General features: G+C 39.4%; 3 protein-coding genes across 6 annotated transcripts in view; 2 read left to right on the forward strand and 1 right to left on the reverse strand.

Moving 5' to 3' along the window:
* Positions 1-4,137: 4,137 nt before the first annotated feature.
* On the reverse strand, positions 4,138-8,371 carry dcun1d4 (DCN1, defective in cullin neddylation 1, domain containing 4 (S. cerevisiae)). Of its 2 annotated transcripts, none has more exons than XM_005732308.1 (11): positions 8,313-8,371; positions 6,951-7,021; positions 6,814-6,853; positions 6,520-6,607; positions 6,296-6,384; positions 6,124-6,194; positions 5,784-5,875; positions 5,541-5,649; positions 5,265-5,369; positions 4,993-5,095; positions 4,138-4,885 (listed from the first exon to the last, which is right to left on the reverse strand). In XM_005732308.1, the coding sequence occupies exons 1-11, from the start codon at positions 8,329-8,331 to the stop codon at positions 4,830-4,832; spliced, it is 843 nt and encodes a 280-aa protein (XP_005732365.1). In that variant the 5' UTR covers positions 8,332-8,371; the 3' UTR covers positions 4,138-4,829. The 2 variants fall into 2 exon arrangements, with proteins under 2 accessions (XP_005732365.1, XP_013766080.1); XM_013910626.1 differs by lacking the exon at positions 8,313-8,371 and adding an exon at positions 7,329-7,347.
* A 326-nt stretch (positions 8,372-8,697) lies between these two features.
* On the forward strand, positions 8,698-13,037 carry ociad2 (OCIA domain containing 2). 3 transcript variants are annotated; one of them, XM_005732310.2, is made up of 8 exons: positions 8,698-8,744; positions 10,320-10,475; positions 10,570-10,654; positions 11,814-11,867; positions 11,965-12,012; positions 12,089-12,236; positions 12,670-12,753; positions 12,951-13,037. In XM_005732310.2, exons 2-7 carry the CDS (start codon positions 10,386-10,388, stop codon positions 12,734-12,736), a joined length of 492 nt encoding a protein of 163 aa, XP_005732367.1. In that variant the 5' UTR covers positions 8,698-8,744; positions 10,320-10,385; the 3' UTR covers positions 12,737-12,753; positions 12,951-13,037. The 3 variants fall into 3 exon arrangements, with proteins under 3 accessions (XP_005732367.1, XP_005732368.1, XP_013766092.1); XM_005732311.2 differs by having other exon boundaries at positions 8,700-8,718; XM_013910638.1 differs by lacking the exon at positions 8,698-8,744 and having other exon boundaries at positions 10,295-10,475; positions 12,670-12,758.
* Positions 13,038-15,171: 2,134 nt separating this feature from the next.
* The window catches only part of fryl (furry homolog, like), a 75,005-nt gene continuing 70,083 nt past the window's right edge, over positions 15,172-20,093 (forward strand). The window contains exon 1 of the mRNA XM_005732323.1: positions 15,172-15,371. The gene's annotated coding sequence lies outside the window, so the exon portion shown is untranslated. The remainder of the gene's footprint in view (positions 15,372-20,093) is intronic.

Below are 20,093 nucleotides of genomic sequence, written 5' to 3' on the forward strand. Positions count from 1 at the left end.
CTCCTGAGCGTCCCAGGAGTATCAAGAAAGATTCAGATATCAAAGAACCTTCATCAGCCTCTAGTTCATCTTCTAGTAGTGAAAGTGATGATGAAACAGGCCACAAAGTGCAGCAGAGTACGGGGAAGTTGGGTATTGCATCTCGCCCATTCAAAGAATCTCAAACAAAGAGTCCTGATCCAAATGCAAAGTGGCCTACCATTGATCTTCAACACCTTCCTAGAGTTAAGCGGCGCCTAGATATCAAAGCACCATCAGTAGATTCTGACACATCTTCTAGCAGTGACAGTGAGGAGGAAACAACGAAACACATAAAGAAACAGGAACAAGCAGATATATATAGTCCAAGGCAAGAAACTGATTTGCTTTACACAAAAACCCAATATGTTCATCATACTGCAGACATCAAATCAGTATTATCAGCTTCTGAGTCATCTTCAAGTAGTGACAGTGAAGATGAAAAAAGGGGCCAGACAAAGAGTTTGGGCTCAACGGGGTTTCAACAATCTCAAACCAAACGTCATGATCCTATTTACACATCAAGCAGCTCAGATGAGGAGGGGATGGAAGATTTAAGAAACCGCCCAGTTGCAATTAAACCAGATTCAAGATTGCCTGAAATAGGCCTCAGCACTATCCCTTATGTCAAAAAGCATCTGGATATCAAGACACGTTCACCTAAGTCCTCCTCCAGCAGTGATGAGAGTGAAGGTCGGACTACAGACCAGCCTGTTAAAATGGCTAGCAACTTAGGCTCTCCAACTTCTACATTGTTTAAGCTTCCTCACATTTCAAAGAAAGATTCCAATATTACATTAGAAAAGTATGTTGTTATAACAGATGAGTTGACGGAAAATCGAAAAGACAACGTCAGCACAACACCAGAGATAAACTCTGAGCTCCAGTCACGATGGGCCACAATGAATCTTGGTTTTTCCCGATTTAGAAAGCGCCTTGAAATCACATCACCGAGTTCTCAACCATCCAAATATCCCTCATCACCTCCGCCAGACTCCTCTTCTCTGAATCCTGAAAACAAACATGTGAAACCCTCTGATTCCTCTTCCAGCAGCAGCAGCAGTGAAGATGAGATAACAGAAAATAGAGCTCCTCCAGGCATGACATATGTTGACTTTCCAATCTATAAGCGTTCAATTATGAAAACTTCATCGCTATCTGATAGTTCTTTCTCCCCCAGTGGCAAGAGCCAAATGGTAAATGTTGCACAGGAAAGTGAAAAGGACAGAAATTCATCACTTGCTCCAAAGAGAGTATCCAGTCTGAGCTTTGAGGATGAAGTAAGGAGAAGGACTGAACAAAGACACAATGCAAATGCAGATATACCACCAGAGATAAAATGGACTGGTGTTGGTCATCATCTGTCTAAAATCTCTACACCAGCACTAAAGACGGGTCTGAATACAACACCACCACAGCAGGCTTCACCTGCAAAACCAGAACTTCCCCAGCTGTACTCCTCCAGCATCAAAAGTGACGTTAAAATAAAGCAAGACAGTTGGAAATCAGATGTAAAGCCAACACATAAATTCTCATCCATTAGTGCCAATAGTACTTCTTCTGCATCCGGAGGTGCTCTTCACAGGCTTTACAACTCACCCAACACCACATATGAGAATCCAAGCCCTCTTTTGCTCTCTGATAGGAAGGAAAGAAAAGGCCTCAGTGCCCTAAAAGTCATGTCATCAGAGAGAAAAATGTGGGACACGGTGGATTTCAGTGGGGATGTATCTCCTACAGCTGACCACAGTCCACAAGTTGACACCGGTGTTTATTATCGCAAGTCTGAGCCAGACATCAAACCCCTGCCACGATTACATCTCCCCTCTGCTTCACCAGATGAGAGAAAAGCAACAGATTTGTTGTATGATCTTCCCCGCTACAGGAGCCATGACATCAAACCACCACAAGTTGCCCCACCTCCTATTCCTGTAACACTACCGCCAGAGGAGGCCGTTGGGCTTTCATGGAGATCTCCACAGGACAATAAGAAACACGGCTCGGAAGGAAATAGAACCTATCAGCAACAGAGACAAAACACAGAGGAACCTGTTGCTTCTTCGCTTACACCAGAATACCCACCAACCTATTTAAACACTTCAAACATCAGTCATGTTTAATGACAAGTCAATTCACGCTAAACACTTGAAAAGCCACCCAGATGATAGGCATGATTCTCTGAGCTTAAGTTATCCTGTGAATGTCCAAAATATTGTGAATTGTATATTATGTGTGACTTTGGAATGAAATGTAAGCTATAATCATTCATTGGCTAGGGCTGCCACAGAGCACTTAAATGCAGTCTTTATCAATGCACCATGCTTATCTTTCATGTTTGACTTATTTCTGCAAAATAAGATGCCAAATGAGTTATTTACTTGCATTCATGAACAGAATTTCTGACTTCTGAAGGAAGTCCAGTGTGATGGCTCAAATTTGTGTATAAAAACCTAAATTCAGTGATGTTAAAGACTAAAATCATGAAATAATTTACAGATTTTTTTTTGTATCTCTAATTGAACATTTTAGCAAATAATAATAATAATAAAAATATCAATTTGCACATATACATTTTTATTTGTATATGTGCTACATCCCAGATTTCTGTGCAATTTATTTAGCTATTACAGGTACAAAAACTGATGATGTAGAGGTCTCAAAATCCTATGTATTAAATGTGATACACTTGACATTATAAGGTTAAACAAGGGTGAACTATCAACTAAATAACCAGAACATAAGCCATAAATAAGTTAATAAACCATTTTATTTACTTGTATAGACACAGGTTATAGTGAAAACAGACACATAGACACATAGTTTACATACATATATACAGTTGGGACAAGGCTGTTCATCCTCCTGCATTATCAAGGGAGAAGACTAAACCACTGATCTCTACACAGTATTTGGTAAGCAATCCTACAACTACTTTAGTCTTAAGGTTTATGCTGACGGTAGATGCATTGTAGTGACGACAAAGGTTTCTGTGTAGTTTTCAACTGAAATGGATTTATGGAAGCGTTTATGTATGTCATGACAATGTAGTGCAACAGTAGCAAAACAGGCTACTGTCTGCATTGCCTGCAGTTTGCCAAAGTTTTGCAGCATATGTAAGGATGTGTAACAAAGGGTAAATGCAGGAGGGAACTCCTGTTCCACCATGAGGTTACAGGTGTGTTCCAGGTCTTAATAGACACAATCATGTTTATCATCAGAATTCAAAGAACATGATTGTGTTTATGAAATTAAGCACAAAACACTTGCACAAAAACCTGTACAAAACAAAAACAAAAAGTTTGAAAAATGTTTTCAAAAAATCTCATCCATTCACAAAAGGCTCTGTCGGAGCATGCATGCAAATATTAAATCTTCTGACAATTCAGCATCACATCACAGCCAAAGACAAAAATTTATACATGTGTTACAAGAACATTATACTAGGCGAAAAGAACAGCATAGCATCATCACAAAGTTCCAAACTGTCAGTGTCCACTGTTTTGAGTACATCCTATGGGTGGTACAAAGCAACACTTTCACCAAACGTACCTTACTACTCAAGCCTAAAGGACCTCATCCTGAGAGGGTCACCGGTCTTCCACTGCAGTTACATTAACACCGTCAGTGTTGGGAGAGATGCTACTGGTAAGAGGAGACCTGAAACTATCAGTGGACTAAGGAAGACAAACAGATGCCACATATCAAGACAAAATGGACACCAACTAGCTCTATGTCAACTTATAACACAGCCAAAACAGTCTGAGTTCATCCTGAAATAATCCCTGACCACTCAGTGTGTCTGTGTGCATGTACTCTTATCACACGTGTATGTACATTTGGGTTTATTGGTATGTGTGTGGGACACACAAAGTGACTTCCATGTTTTGAGGCACAGTAATACTCTCATCTACAGAACGTAGATACATAAATCAGTCATCAGACCAATAAATGCTGATCAGAGCACTAGTGGCTCACCGCTGTACTGTAATAAGAGTTAGTAAGCAGCAATGCTAAACTGTTTGGTGTTATGAGGTCTGAAGCCTTTGCAGGGGGCTAGCAAATGAATAGCTAGAAGCAAAAAAACAAAACAAAACAACAACAACAACAACAAAAAAAGCTGAAGCAATCAAAACTGGAGGGGAAAGAAGAAAACAAACAAAAAACAACTACAAACTGGCACAAATCAATAGAATAGAAACTTGCAATCAACCATTTGACACAGTGTGCTTCTTGAAGTACTCCTATGAAACTCAAAATATGACAAAAATAAAAAATAAAAAAATTAAGTGCTATCTGTCCAGAAAAGCTCAAGTTCAAGTTCATTGCACAGATGTATAATACTTTAATGTGCCCAGGTCAAAGTGACCCTATTTAAGACTCAGACACAATGCATGAATGGTCACTTCTCTCAGTTTCTCTGTGCTGAAGACAAGGGGTGAGGAGTGGTTCTCCCACACAATACCATTTTGCTTCCATCATCCATGTATGACACCACGTTATCCTAACACAGACAGCAATATGACATGTCACAGTGAGAGAGCAATGCCACTGGAGATTGCTGCAAGCTTGCCCACTACGCAACTTCGGTAGGGAGCACAGCAGCCCTCCTGCCTCCACGCTCTGAGCAGCGTGCATGCAGGCTGCAAACCCAGCAACCCCACCCTAGCCCACCCACAGCCCAAACCCCTCCTTTCCCCAGGAAGCACCCACAGTCACTCCTTTACTTTTTTTTGTATTGGTTACTTATTGGTTATTGATTCTCAGAGTCGTTGTTGTCACAGTTGTACTACTTTCCCATTTTTGCGCTGCAGTTATGACATCTGTCTTTCTTTGTACCATTCCACAAACTCGTCCAACAAAACAGGCCCTAATGAAAAAAAACAAACAAAAACAAAGATGAGGCACAAATTTCAGTATATTACAAAATTAGTATTTGGGTAACACTCAGCTACACGTAAATGTGTGCTCACTTACAGGCACCATCTTCATCATAGTTGCTGAGGTCCAGGTTGATTGTCCTGCTGAACTCTAAAACATTGCACCATTGGTCTTTGTTGATGACTTTGTACTTTGATTGCTGAGGAATAACAAATAAATCCTTTAGAGTGATAGCTTTTTAGCTACAACAGCTCTTTCCAAGGTTAAAATGGGCAACAAATGATGGTATATACAACTACTCCACGAGACTTCTGTGACTGATTTTCTTAAAAAACAAAACAAACACCCCAACCAACCAAACTGCTTACCTCTAGAAACTGATTAAACACAGGAAACAAAGGCCACGTCTTTCCCAGAAGAAGCCCCAACATACATTTGGCTGTGTTCAAGTCCAAACTCCTCTGATCCTTTTCCTGTACAATCAGAACACCCAAGACTTTCTCAAATCAATGCAACAAGTCCAAACAGACAGTCAAGTCAGACAGCCAGATTAAAATATTTACTGTTTCTTACTGAGATTTTTGTATTTGTTCAAATGAATTTAACCTGGTTGTTGAATGCTGTGTGTTGACTGCTCCACTCACCCGAGCAAAATCAAAGGCATATCTATAAATGAGCTTAAAGCTGGTGCTGTCATTTAGGACAGATCTCAGGTAGTCAAGTGAATTCCTCAGCCTCTCAGTCGAATCACACCTGACGGCAGCAGAAAACTAGCTTAGGTATGTTACAGGATCCAATTTAATGCAAGTTACACTAAGAAAACACATCAATCTAAATAGGAAAAATGAAGAAGAAGAAAAAAGCACTAAAGTAAGTAAATGACATACTGCAATGACCCCATGCCTCTCAGCCACTCCTGAAGGGTGAAATATCCCATACTCTGGGCATCCAGCTTCCAAGCAAGAACCAGCATCACCACCTGAGCACAAGCAACAAATGACAGTTGCAGATATTCTTAAATACAAGATACTCAATCCATTACATATCACATGACCTTAAAGGTCTAGGACTGCTGATTGAGAATGCAGATTAAAAGATAGACTTTTATAAAGTCTCAGAAATGATCTGAAATGCAAATTGTCACCACTTCCAAAAGGATGTCATTAAAGAAAATGCCAGAGAGATAAACAGATGTCGAAATATGAAAGATTTTAAATATGCGCTTACATTCTCCGGCTCCACCCCGATGTCCTCACAGAATTTTTCCATGCCCTCTGGACCCACCACATCATCGCAGCCTATTCACGATAAACAAATGTCAATAGCAGCAATTTCCCATGTATGCACTGAGAAGAGGTCAAATGCAATGAAACTAAGAGTGTGTCCAGTAAGTGCTCACCTGCATATTCATAGAACCACTCCAAGCATCTTTTACTAGAAAACATCTCCTCCTCTCGGATTTGGGATGTTTCATGTTTTCTGAAAACGCTGTGAAGGAAAAAGAAAATTTCAACCATACTACACGTGCAGTACACCGTTTATTATATGTTTACGAATGGCAAAATAAACTGTGTACTGCACATATTCAAGTTCACTGAATATTTAATTAAAGGGATCTCGCACCTGTCCTGGCGACTTTTCTTGGCTGACATGTCATCTCCAGCAGAGGGTCTCCTCTTTTTCCTAGGAGGCATGGCTTTAGAGCAACAAGCTAGGGAAGTAAACAGAGGAGAAAATGAAAGAATAAATCTTTAAGAACGACATGCATTATGCCAACTTTCTATAGCAAAACACTTGAGTACTAGCCAAGCACTGAGAGTCCACTTCAGAAAGTGATATGTTAATGTACATCTGGCCTGATAAAAACACTAAACTGATTTAAAAAAAAACATAAAAAAGGAGCAGCTGTATAGTTACCTGAGGGGTGGCTGTCCTGTCCAACGTCTTCTGCCAAGTTCTATTCAAAACAAATATGTGTGAGTAGGACACAGATGTACAGGGCACATGCATGCTAAAATAAAGCACACATAAACATATTGCTAATATGCATTTACCAGCCTGTGCAAGGTGTGGTGGATCTTATGGATGCTGGCCAGTGTAGTCAAGTGGGAATTCAGCTGAAAATCTATTTCCAAAAAATAAATATAACGTCAGAAAAGAACTAAACTAAACCGTGACACTCAGCTTTATGCTCCTGATCATGCTTGGCATGAGCACAAGGGTACAAGAAGGTGACATCATCACAGCCCCAGTAAGAACACTGGACTCAAATCTCAGGTGATCTTTGATTAGGAATCACACAACATTCACAGAGCACGCACTACTATCGCTTGATTTCCAGTTTTCAAAGATCTACGTTGCTGAAAATATCTCACACGAATGAGGGAGGGACTGCATTCCTCTAAAGACGTGAGAACGATCATGCATGCGACCTTCTCGCTTCAAGCCTTCTGTGCACTGTCGATTAAAAGCTGTCACCAAACACCGATGATTTTAACATTTTTTCAGAGGCCAAAACCACACTCAAACCAGTACACTGCCGAGCAGATAGCACTAACTGCATACCTAAAATAGCAGTGCAGACGCGCAACTTGCACAGAGTTTACAAAGTATCTGGAGAGTTTGGACGTATGGGCGTTGTAGTCCATTTCCTCTAAACAGGCCATTGGAAGCTAAGCTCTGTTTGGGATACTAAACTACAATTCCCATGCATTTGCAAAACAACTACTTCTCTCAGACCCTTCTACCCCCAACATTTACACCAACTGATTGAATGCATTTTACGTTGTTTGAAAAATATACAACATTATATGTGTTCTGGCACAAAACCAACGCACAGGCGTTTGCAGCAGCTGGTGTAGATGGCGCAAAACCCGGCGGCAGTGCTGCAGCAGGCAATGAAAGCTGTTTTACACAACTGCGTCACAATTTTCATTCCCTGTAAGAGTCCGCAGTTGACCAGAATATTGACCGATTTGCAATGGTCCTGCGTGGATGCCAAATGTGAGCTGATACCTGCTGTACGTGACCCATAAAGATGAATATAAACAGCTCAACACGCCGTTTAACCATCGAAAACCATCTGAATTTAACTAACGTCAGCCGCATTCAGCCGAGCACCGCTAACGCGACTCGAAAAATTAACTTCGCAAAACCTTCAGTGTCAAATATAACCTTCCACATGTCCAAACAGCTAAAATTACACCAGCTATCCTCCCTTTGTTGTCGCACAAGACAGCACTAGCAAATACAAAGAGAGCAGCAAATAGCACAGAATTCACGCGTCCTCATCAAACGCCACACGACCATGAGACAAAACTGTTGTTCAAAACAGAGCAAGACTATTAACGTCTGTGCCACACGCGCTATGGGGTCCCAAATTGATCCAGAAAAACCTCTCTAACGTTACTACTTACTTGCCGCATCAGAGTGCATTTTTATGAAACATACAACTGTCTGTGGGAAGTCCGCAGACCGGCCAATAGGCGGGCCTTGTCAATTTAAGCCACGCCCGCAGCTGTGGATTGAAGGTCAGCCTCATTCGCCTCCGCCTTTGCTCGCTGTCAATTGGCTAGTCGAGGTGTCATGTCATGACAGGGAGGGAAAAGACACCAGCTCCTCCCTCAACGAAATGTGATTGGTCATAGTTCTCAAAACAGGCCGTGCTATTCGCACGTCAATCACTAGAATTTCCTCGTGCAAAATTGAAACCAACCCACGATGAAATCTGATTGGTAGTTCTACTTCTAAATTGACTTCCCAGTGTAATCGCGGTTTGGGTTCGCTTAAAGTCAACGCCGTTTGTTGGGTGTATTTGGTAATGTGAGTTATGTTTTGATTTTACCAAGGTAAGGGCGACAGCACTTAAATTTCCGGAATGTTTGCAGTAATGCTGCCCTAAATACCACTCTTAATTGCCCCTTGGGGATAAATAAAGTCTTTCTGAACACTTACCTTCATTTACGTTACCCTGTCAAATTTAGTATGCCCTGTTTGTCATGTGACTATAAATCTCAGTTTTTGTACAAGACGAACGAATGCAAACGTAGCAACATTGTTGGGCCCAAAGTTGTTTTTTTATATATCAGTAACATTATGGTGTTACTCACATGACTCTGTTTAAATGATTAGCTAAGCAACTATACCCCGTGTGAGTATAGAGAAGCTCACCAGGTTATTTAAACCACAGCACCTTACTCAATACAGCCATGATTAAATTTGTATTACTTTGTACTGGTAGAAATGGGTAAAACGGCCTACTGAGTTGTCCACTGCACAGTCGTGTATGTAGTTCCTTTGCCTTCCAGTTACACTCTTTATGCATTGACAGTCCTAGTCGGCACTAGTTTACAGCATATGGGCATTTAATAGTGGATTCAAGGTGGGTTACTTTGCATTTGATGTGTGTTTTCATTTTTATACTATTAAACTACATTTTGGAGGAGAATGTAGCCCCCCCCCCTTTTTTTTAAACCTAATTAAATTTATTTGGCAGGTACACTTAGAAATTTGTAGGAAATACCTCACATATTAAATACGATGCCTTATGCATTGGCCTGGATCAGTTTTAAATTAAATTTTTTTTAGTCATACTTTATTTAGAATAATGTTATGTATTAGTTCTGTACTAGTGAACAGCTACTATTTTTTGTTCTAAATCAGAGCATTTTTGTAGAATTTGTGCAGTTGCAGTTGTTAGGATATAGAAAATTTAAACTATTTAATTAATGCTCAGCAGTGATGTTAATAAATAAGTAGTAAAACAAATGTGTTTGCTTCATGGATAAGTGAGCCTTTGCTCCTTAAGCTGTGACCTGTTGAAAGGTATTTAAGTACAGATTATATATACCATTATTAGAGAAACTGTAGCACTGATATCTGCATTTTTATTAGTGGTAGTAAAGAAAACCTTGACCTTTGGCTTATAGGGATGTGTGTCCAATGAAATAACCAATAATAGGTGATCTTGTTATGAAGTTTGACTGCGTATATTGAATCTTTAGCCTAAACACATGTAGATAATATGTTACCTTTACCCACACTTGTGGGTCTACTAAATAGTGATAGGAAAGAGCAAACACGAAGCTGTAGGCAAAAAAGGTGTGTCAAACACTGACGTGTAAACTGGTATACAGAGGTGAACCTGACCTGTTTTTAACACCATAGGTGAGGACGTGTTTTTATTTCATGTGACAAATGGGAACACATTTATTTTTAACACTGTTTTTTTTATGTTAAAGCAGTGAATTCCTTTTCTGCATAGTTTTATATGTTAAGCGTTAATGTTTTTTAGGGGTTTTCTTTGCCTCATGGCTTGTCATCCTCATGCTCAAACAAATCTGACTGGGCAGAGCTCTGTTAGGAAGGCGGAGTTAAAAGTCTAGTCCAGGAAGTTCTATTACAGCTTGTTGCATTTGACACAGGCAAGGGGAAGCTTCAAAAGCAGCATAATAGAGCTCCAGCAACAAACTACTGAAGGGTCTAAGATCATGAGTGCTGAAATAAGTGGGCAAACAGTGCCGACCGAGGAACCGGCAGCTGCTGGTTCAGGTTCAGCTCCCATTAAAGGAGGGTGGAAAGTGAGTGGCAAACAAATTTGTACTAGACATTTTGAGCCCAGATGCAATGCTATATGTCACATATGATAACTAACCTATATTCTGTTTCTTACAGTGCCCATTGAGTGATGCCCATGTTCACAGAGAAGATGTGAGAAAAGTTTGGAAAGAGTGCCAAGAGGAGAGCTTCTGGTACAGAGGTAGTCTCTTTCAGACATTCAGTAAATGCTCTCACGTGTGTCACAAATTTTCATTAACAATTTGTTGAAATGTCTCCCAGTGAGAGACAAGACTTGGAAATGTTCTTTGATGTGTAAGCAGGGTTTTTGTAGTAGAAGTAGGGGATAGGGGTCATCAATCAAGCTTACCGTTGAGGGTTTACATTCTTCACTGCGGAATTCAGTGTGTGGTCTTAAAAAAGGGGGGCAGATCAGTAAGAGGGTAAGTAACTCATAGTAAGATTTTATACTTTCGTCATTCTCTCAGTTGTGATTACAATGTGTTTATTTGATCATGATTATTTATATATGCATTGCTTTTAAAGAAATCATTTAAATACTATAACCACTCTGCCCTGCCTGATCAGAGCTTTTACTTAGGGTTAAGGTTGGGTGAAGCTTGGCTGGGAGTGTCCAGAGGTAAAAAAGAGGTTCTAGATAAAACTAAGGGGGGAAAAAAAACACCCGATCTGGAAAAAGTAGTAGAAGAAAAAAAACACAAGAGGTTTAAAGATATATCAGTCATTTATGCACACCCACACATCTTTTATACAACTGTCAGAAAATAATTATCACAGCAAAAGCTTAAGATTGTATAAGCTACTGTGAGCAGCTTGCACTAAAGAAAATATTGTGGTCAGGCTTTTTTAGATAAAGAATTCCCAAACTGAAGATTATTGGTGTTTCATGTGGCAACACATCGTTGTCTTTAGTCTCCATCTTGGCCCGGCCTCTCACCACTAACCACACAGCTGCTGCTCATCTTCTCTCATCAAGCAGTTATGTAAACATGCAGTGGCAGCAATCACTTCTTCCTGTATCCGTCCTTTCCATCCCATTAGATGGACATGAGGTTGAGTTTCGGTATATGTCTCATTACTCCAAAGTTCATTTAGGTTGAACTATAGGCAAACAAAGCAAAATTAACATCTTCTAGTGGATTCATTCATATGGGAAATATCGGCATTTAATCACAGACAGAAAAACTTATCTTTATGCATTATGTATTTGTTTTGAATGCTGGCTTTTTAAAATAACTTTACTCTGATTCTATTATAATATTTCCCCAAACGCTGTCCAGCAGTTTGTGGCTTTGATCAGCTTCAGAGTAACTTCTGTTTGACTTGATTTCTGTTTTTAGCGCTTCCATTGTCTCTGGGCAGCATGGCTGTCACCGGTGGTCTCATCTACCAAGGTAAAGCATTAACATTCAAACCCCGTACTTTAAATTGCATGATATTGATCAAAGTAAAGCAGGTGTTTCTATAGTTATCACTTTTTTCCCTCCATAGGTATTTGGAAATCATCAAAGCGATTTGGTCCTTTTCCAAAACTAGCAGGTTTGTGTCTTTCAGTATCTTGGATCTCAGTTTGTAAGTGGCAGCTGTGATTAATGAAATAATTGTTCTTCTTCAGTTGCAGGGATCCTTGGATTTGCAGTGGGGAAAGCATCCTATGTGGGCACTTGTCGGAGCAAATTCCAGGAGCTTGGCATTCAGGGTGGACCGGGGATTGGACCCTGGTCAAAGAGAGATCACCCTGGTCACAGACACAGGGAGGGCAGGTGCTGAATTTCTGTTTGTGTAATATTATCATGTTGTGTGGTAATATTCGCAGGTTCTGGAAGAGGAGGGTTGATAATCGGAAAAAGACTAACTTTGTGGTTTTCGTTGTATATTTGATTGTCCATTTGTTTTTATTTCATTTTACTTTATTTTTTTAATATTCTCTGAGTAATTGCTCTTCTGACTTGTTTATTGACCACCAGAGTTACAGTGCAAGCATTCAAAAGTCGTTCGGAATCAAATTACTTTATTAATCCCAGAGGAAATTGTGTCATTGTGCTGGTCCACCTTTAATAAAGGACATAAAAACAATTATTTAAAAATGTTACAGATACTTATTTTAACAACCAATGGTAATTTTTTTCTCCTCTCTTTGGATGATCAATACCCTCACGCCTCAGCATGACACTTACCCAAACATTATCCTCACAGACCCTGCCACCATGTGTGTGAAGAATGTAAGAAAAATGCTCCAGCAGCACCAGCTGGACAGGCTTAAAGACTGTGAGGACGGATGTACGGTAACATTCAGTGTGCATAACTGTAAAAATAATGTATTCAGATTAGTGCAAATATAAACTATCAGAAAATATGAAAAACAATATATATATATATTTTTTAAAAGGACAACTTTGATATGTTACATAATTTGTGTCACTGTACATTGATGCACACCTATTTAAGTATTTCCTTTCCTTTTTCATCCTCACCAGTGTTGGAGAGATTTTCTGCATGAATTCATCACCTTCTTATCAATGTCTTAAATAAAACTTGTAAACACGTCTCATTTTATCAAATAACCACTAGGGGGCGCTGCTATCCTTTCTATCAAAGAGCAAGCGCTTATAGAATTTCTAGTTTATACAGGGAGGTGAATATATGGGTAAAGCCAGGTCTTTGGACATAATTATCAACAACTAAACAGTTATTGAATGTTAAGAATGAGATCTGAAAATAAATAAATAACAGCCCTATGACAATGGAGAAAAAAAAAAAGGTTTTGCCAAACTTGAATCATCAGGCGTGAGTACAGTAACGACCACATCCATAACAGCAGCAGTAGTCCTACCTTAGGTTGCTCAGTGAATATGCAATGCTTGGCTACCTTCAAAAACAACTAAGGTGTAAGGGGTTAATCTGTACATGACAAATTACAGAATTTAATGAAAGCTGGAGCGGGGAACATATCTTTGAGTTTTTAATATTTGGTACTTACCAGTCTAATAATAATAATAATAATGGCTTCTCTTTGTTTTCTTTTCCACATTTTGAGCATTAAGAAATCTGGTCTTAATTTTGACAGTTTATAGCACAGAAGGTGCACTTTGGAGTTGAACAGACAGCCATAACATTTTAAAACCTGTGCTTTCGTGTGTCTATAAGTGAAAGCACTAACAAAGTTGTATAACTGAAAAAAAACACGATGTGGCTTTCTTACCCTATTGTGAATGAGAATTGGTCACTACTTGTAGTAATGCTAAGCTAAGTGTGATTTTACTTCAGATATGTGTAGAGGCATTTACAAATATAACGTCTGATTTAAAAAGTTACCCAGACTGCTCACATCAGTGCAGGCCTCCACTAATCAGGTCTTGATGGTAAAATGGTCAGATGGAAGACATTCCTCAGTAATGAGCATGTGACAGTGAGCTGGGAGTTTGCCAAAAGGTACCTTAAGGACTCTCAGACCTTGAGCTTGAGAAGCAATATCACATGGTGTGCAGACAAACAAATGAAGAAATATGAGGCAGTCAGCATCACCCCCTTACAGTTAGTACAGTCAAACATGTGATGGTAGCATCAGCAATGCTTTACTGCAACAGGAATGGGAGAAACTGGAGGAATGATGGAAGCAAAAATTAAGCAATCCTGAGGGAAAACCCTTTTCAGAGTGCTTAAAGGCAGTTGTGAATGTTCATATTTCAACAAATCATACTGCCAAGATAACACCAGAGTGTATTTGAAAAAGTCTTGGAGGGTCCTAGCCAGAGTCTGAACCTGAATCTGTTTTGGAAAGTTAGCAGCACTGCTCAGCTAACCTACAATTAAGGCAATAAATCATCATATTTGGGATGAAAAGATTTTTTTTTAGGAAGTAAATACTCCTTTTATGACGAAACGTGTTTTATATTTAATTTTGCCTAAATTATATTTTTATAAGTGTCAAATAATACAAGGACTTCATGACTCTTTTGATGAAGACAGCTGGTCATTTTTGAAATATGAAGTTTAATCAGTTTTATGATTTTATATCAGTTAGTGTTTATGAAAGGAGCTCATAACTGCTGGCCTTTGGTTTCTCCAATTTTTGCAGTACCACAGTTAGTCTTATATTAAGTACTTTATATTGGTTTAATTGGTTTATTTACAGAGATAGAGTAGTCCCCTCCGCGTTATATTTATATATTTTTATGAGTAATAAATGATACCAGAACAGCTTTATCGGTAACTGACAATCCAGTCAAATTTGAACAAAGTGCTCCATAAGAGGCACGACACACACTGCAGGCATGCCCACACGCCTCAACAAATATATCCAAATGATCGTTTAAAAAAAAGAGACAATACAGTTGATTCCACATTTTAACATAATAATATATAATGTTTGTTTAGTCCGCAGAATGAAATAATACTTAATCCCTGTATCCGTTTGGAAGCTTTCTAACTGATATTTTTGTGATTACTCGATACTGCCGTCAGCAATGCTCAAATACCTGACATACTGCGTCTCTTCCGACTACCCGCCTATCCGCGCAAGGCCGGTGTACTCCCGTAAGATTGAAAAAGAAAGGGGTAAAAAAGGTAGATTCGTGTGAACCTCCCGCAGAAGACGTCATCCAATCAACAGGTCGTTCTATCAAGATTGGCACTTTCCTTGTCCGGTAGAACGTAGAGTTCTGTGTAGGCGTACACCATCAGAGCCAATCAGAACAAAGAAGGCGGGGCAAACAAGCTGCCGTCTGTTCTGGCTGTGGGGCTCGTCCAACACCGAAACCGACTGAGAAAAAAAATCACACCACTACGCAAATCCTTCCAATGGAGAAGGGCCAGGATGTTGAAGCTTGTTCGGCGAATGAAAAGATCGTCTGCAAGCTAGCCACCTAGCTCAACTAAGAGGAGAAGAAACAAAAGTTGTGAGTAACGTCGGCTTAACGTATAGTGAGGTGAATGAGGGCACGGGAGGTTGCTATCGAATGTAGTTAACGTTGGCTTATGCCAAGTTCCGCGATTAACTTTGCCGTTGAGGTTAGCTCTCCAACTGTGGTACCAAAATCGGCTGCCGTAGCATGCTAAAAGAGGGAGTTTGGCTGCTGTGCTGGGGCGAGTTAATCGCCTGTCTACCTTGCAAGTTTAGCATCGATCAGATTCCTGTTGTCATTACTTTTATCGCTGCCAGCTCGTTAGCTTACACGTTGAACGTTAACTTGTAGTTGACAACTGGCTGCTGCTGTTGCTAGCTAGCCTTTTGCTTAGCAGTACCCTTAGTGGAGTATTAACAGCAGGCTAGTTGCTAACTAAAGGCTACATTGAAGCTTATTCTCCTGTATGTTAGCCACATCAGTCTTTTTTTATGTACATCTTTAGCATCATCTTTAGCATAGCTTTTCACGTTCATATCGTGGGAAATAAATTGCTGTGAAACTTGTTTGGTATACTTACCCGCTGTGATCAAAGTAAACACGAGCACAGAGTTAACCAACAGTGTTTAATGCGCTATTTTCTTTTTAAATCTGGGACATTATTCAGGAAAATAAAGATGCATTATTTTATTACGTTATGACTATGAGTGGCTTAAAGGAAATGATCATATTCAAGCATGGTGCTTCATGTGCATGGGCATAACAATGAGAGAACTTCGAGATTTGCATCTATCATCCCTGCGAGGACTTCATTCCCCTGTTCAGAGTGCATCAAGACCCACAATGAAGCATTTGTTCCTTTTCTGTTGAGACCCAAGCAGTGACACTTGGATACAGGCAGAAAGGAATTTGGTCAGTCTGCTGTCTGGCTGGAGGTGGAGATAGCCAAACTATATAAGAAGAAGAAGAAAAGCCAGTTTGTGTTTGCTCCTTTGCTCAAATAAATTAGGACAGTGATCTGAAGAACAGGAACATTGTTATGCATATTTGCACAGATTGCAAAACATGCAGCATATATAGAATGTATGCTAAAAATCCATGCCAAATCCATGTTCAAAATTTCCGCATTCGGTTATGTTTTACACATAGTCTGCACATATGCTGCACAATAACAAGAGCAAATATATAAACAACTGAAACGTCGAGTTGATGACACATTGTTTGTTGTGATAGTTGAATCCCGGTGCATCATACTTCTATCACTGATCCTTGATCTTCCTACAATAAGATTTGTTTTAATTTTTGGATACTAAGGTGTTTCTGCAGCATTAAAAGACTTGGTCAGATATGGGAGGGAAACGGAAAATTTGTCTATAAAAAATACTTGGGCAGCTGTCAGTATACTTTGTGACCCATTTGAGAAACATGGTTGAAAATACAGCCCTATGGTGACTATCAAGGACAACCGTCAGTACACTGAGAGTTTGCCAAAAGACACCTTAAGGTCTCTCAGACAGAAAAAAGCAAAACATAGATTGAACTATTTGGACACAAACACCACATTACTTTCTACACAGTTGAACACGGTGGTGGCCACATCATGTTGTGGTGAATTCTGTGACAGCAATGGTACACCATCAGGACTGAAGGAAAGATGAATACAGAAAAATTAAGAGATCCTGAGTAAAAACCTTTTTCCAGAGTGCTGAGAGGCTGAATTAAAGGTTTATATACCAACAAAGTGTATTACCAAGAAAATACAAGAATAGCTTTGGGAGAAGTATATGAAAGTACTGGAGTGGCAGTAGTAGTAGAAACTGACCACTACTGGATGGTCTTTTGTCTTGTTTACACTAAAAGCAGTTGAGTAAGAGTGAATAATGTCTATTTACTCTTATTTAAACATTTAGTTGCCTGTGAAACATTTAAAAAAAGATCAGATTTTGACTGTAAAAACTTTCCAGACGCAATGCATTGCTGGTTTTACACATGCACTGCTAGCCAAGTAATCTTTTCTAGACATCACCTGATTAAAAAAATAAATGTCCAGCCTAGCTAGATTGGACTTTATCTTGGCTTTAAATTGCCATCTTCCTGTTGCAAAGTGTGTGAGATGTCAGGTTGCGCTAGTCTGCTTGTTAAGTGATGCCACTTCAAGTGAGGTCTTTGCTTGAGAGAAGCACCACCAAAACATTTCATTCTCTACCTATGCAAGTTTTTCTAAGCACTAAATTAGAATATGTTGGCTCCATAGTGTAGTGATTTGCCTCACAAGCGGATCCCTGATTCACAGCTAAGGGGAAAGCACAAATCCCTTTGGGGGGGAGGGGGGGGTGTAGCATCAAGAAGAGCATCAGCTGTAAAAATCTGTCAAATCACATTTAGCAAACCAACCTGCTTTGATGACCCCTTGTGAATAAGGGACCATCCAAAAGTTTTTTTTACATAAGTCAGATTATGGTCTTTCAGCAATCGATGTCGACTACTTAGACAATTTGCTACTAACTTCTGATTCCACTAAATGCCATTTTTCATAGATGCCCTGACAGCTGCACTAGATTATTTTTAACTCTCAATGGGAACTCAAGGAGCATAAAGACATCACACTTAACAAGCGGATTGTCTGATGCATTTACCTCCAGTGAGTGGTCATCATATTCACTCCTACGTACTCTGTTCAGGCACCTTCACCTAACCCACATACAGTATTTCCACAGAATGCATCTAAAATAGACTACCTTCTGCTGTGTGTCAGAAAAGGCATAAAATACCCCTGTCTAAATTCTCCTGAATTTGTTTAATCTTTATTAAGAGTTTTGTGAGTTCAAGTTTAGAAATGATACCAAAAATGGTGTTATCTAATGTCTTTGCTTCTACTGCAGTATAATGCTGTTAAGTACTGCACTGCAGCTAAGGTGAACTTGTTATAAAGTCACACATCACTTCCTTTAAATGTTGTAAACACAAGCCTTTGTAGTGATGTACTGACACTGGCCTGCTAGACTGTGGGTCTTTGCAACTGACTTACAGCTCTTCTGCCCCTGCCCCAAAATCTACCAGGATAAGCCTCTGATGGCAGTACAGATGTGTACCAACTAGGGGGAATCCCCCTAGATTGCAGATCACCATCTCTCTGTGATTATCTGGGACATAATTCCAGTGAATTAGTATGTTTGCTTTAATCTGGAAAGACGTTAATGGCATTAAAGAGTATGTGGATGAAAACCCAAGCTCTGTGAAATGCCCCCACAGTGGGCTCTCAGTAAGCTGCCCCCTGCAAGGATTAACTGTTAAATAAACATTTTAGCGGAGTGTATAAAAATCTTATGCAGCATAAAACATTTGATGTGTCTTATTGACCGAAGTCATTCATAGTTTTTGGGTTTGTTTGCTGTGTATTTGCTGTGCAGTAGTGGTCAGGTGCTACCATATTTGGGTGTTCTGTTTCAGCTTATTTTAATACTTGAAGCTTTTTTTTTTTCTTGGCTTATTATCTATACCCATCTCTCATGGCTGTCATGTTGGCACCTGGATATGGGTTTTGAATTGCACAAACATCTTGCTTAGCTAGGTTATTTCCTTAAGCACAAGCTTTGATATCCTTTGACCTAGTAGTCGGTTGGTTTTATATTATCACCTTCAATATCAATTTCGGACACGACTCCAAAGTTCATGTGATGTGTGCATAGCATATAATATACCACGTGTCATTTATTTGGTGCAGTAATGACGGGTAGACATCTTATCTAAACATAGGTTTGATCCAGGTGTCTGTGTTTGTATTTGCACAAAGCTAAATCATTAACTGGACAAGTGAGGAAAGAAGATTCTAAGGAACAGACACAAATTTGGTTTAACTCCTTGCTGTTCAGTTAACCATTTCCCCTAGTGTGTGTGTTTGCTGAGATCTAGGCCTGTTCTGTTATGGCAAAAACAAATAATCATTATCAGTTGTTCGGGTCACTCTTATGAACATTGAAATTATTTGAAATTATTTAAAAATGGAGTTAAAATTGATGTATTAAACTGAAAAAAGACAAAAGTTCACTTTGTAATTAATTATCCTTAAACTCTAATCATAAATCAACTGAAAAACTAAAGAAAGCAGTGTGAAGTAAAGGAAAGAGATGTGCTGAAAGGTACAATGACAATTGGAATTGCACAACCCTACTACTAGGACCTGTCTTTGGTCACATTCTAATGCATTGAGCATTAACTCCAATGCAAATTAGATTTCCAGAGTGCTTAACATTGAACAGCACCGCTGTTTTCTTTCATTCTTTTGGTGGGAAAGTCACACACCACAACGAAGGCTTCCTGTGAAACTGTGAAGATAAGAATATTCATGAGTCTGTAACGAAAAAAAAAAGTTGACAGATAGGTAGTTTTAATGTTGGTGATAATGGGTAAGGAACATTAGAAGACACTGGGAGGATTTGTTACAGTAAGTTGTTTGTTTGTTTTCATTTATAGCTACTAGTAGTTGTGTAACTGTTTTGAAACTAGCAGTCTGTCACCATTTGTCGCACTTTCATAAAGTTAACTTCCAAAAGCCTCTTCTTTTTCATTGTGCTTTATGATAAATGCATAGTATTACATACTCTGAGTTAGGGATACATTTTATTGATTGTGTTGGAAGACTTGGCATAATGTAGTGCACAATGTGGACTGAGTCTAGCTAGAAATAACCTATAATTGAGCCCTGCTGAGCAAGATTATCCTTGGCTTTGGGAAAGAGGGTTTGGAGCATAATTGATGTTTGGGTCTGCCTTCGCC

Source organism: Pundamilia nyererei, unplaced genomic scaffold (genome assembly GCF_000239375.1).
Source record: "Pundamilia nyererei isolate P.nyererei 1_Seehausen unplaced genomic scaffold, PunNye1.0 scaffold00046, whole genome shotgun sequence".
In the NCBI taxonomy this organism is placed as follows: Eukaryota; Metazoa; Chordata; class Actinopteri; order Cichliformes; family Cichlidae; genus Pundamilia; species Pundamilia nyererei.

Excerpts from the sequence above, each read along its gene's own strand:
- dcun1d4 (XM_005732308.1), bottom strand. Across the intron at positions 6,854-6,950 it reads ACCACACCTTGCACAGGCTG|AACTTGGCAGAAGACGTTGG; the intron begins GTAAATGCATAT and ends TGTTTTGAATAG. Across the intron at positions 6,385-6,519 it reads AAGAAAAGTCGCCAGGACAG|CGTTTTCAGAAAACATGAAA; the intron begins GTGCGAGATCCC and ends TTTCCTTCACAG.
- ociad2 (XM_005732310.2), top strand. The coding sequence starts at position 10,386 with ATGAGTGCTGAAATAAGTGGGCAAACAGTGCCGACCGAGGAACCGGCA. Across the intron at positions 11,868-11,964 it reads CGGTGGTCTCATCTACCAAG|GTATTTGGAAATCATCAAAG; the intron begins GTAAAGCATTAA and ends TTCCCTCCATAG. Across the intron at positions 12,237-12,669 it reads CACAGACACAGGGAGGGCAG|ACCCTGCCACCATGTGTGTG; the intron begins GTGCTGAATTTC and ends TTATCCTCACAG.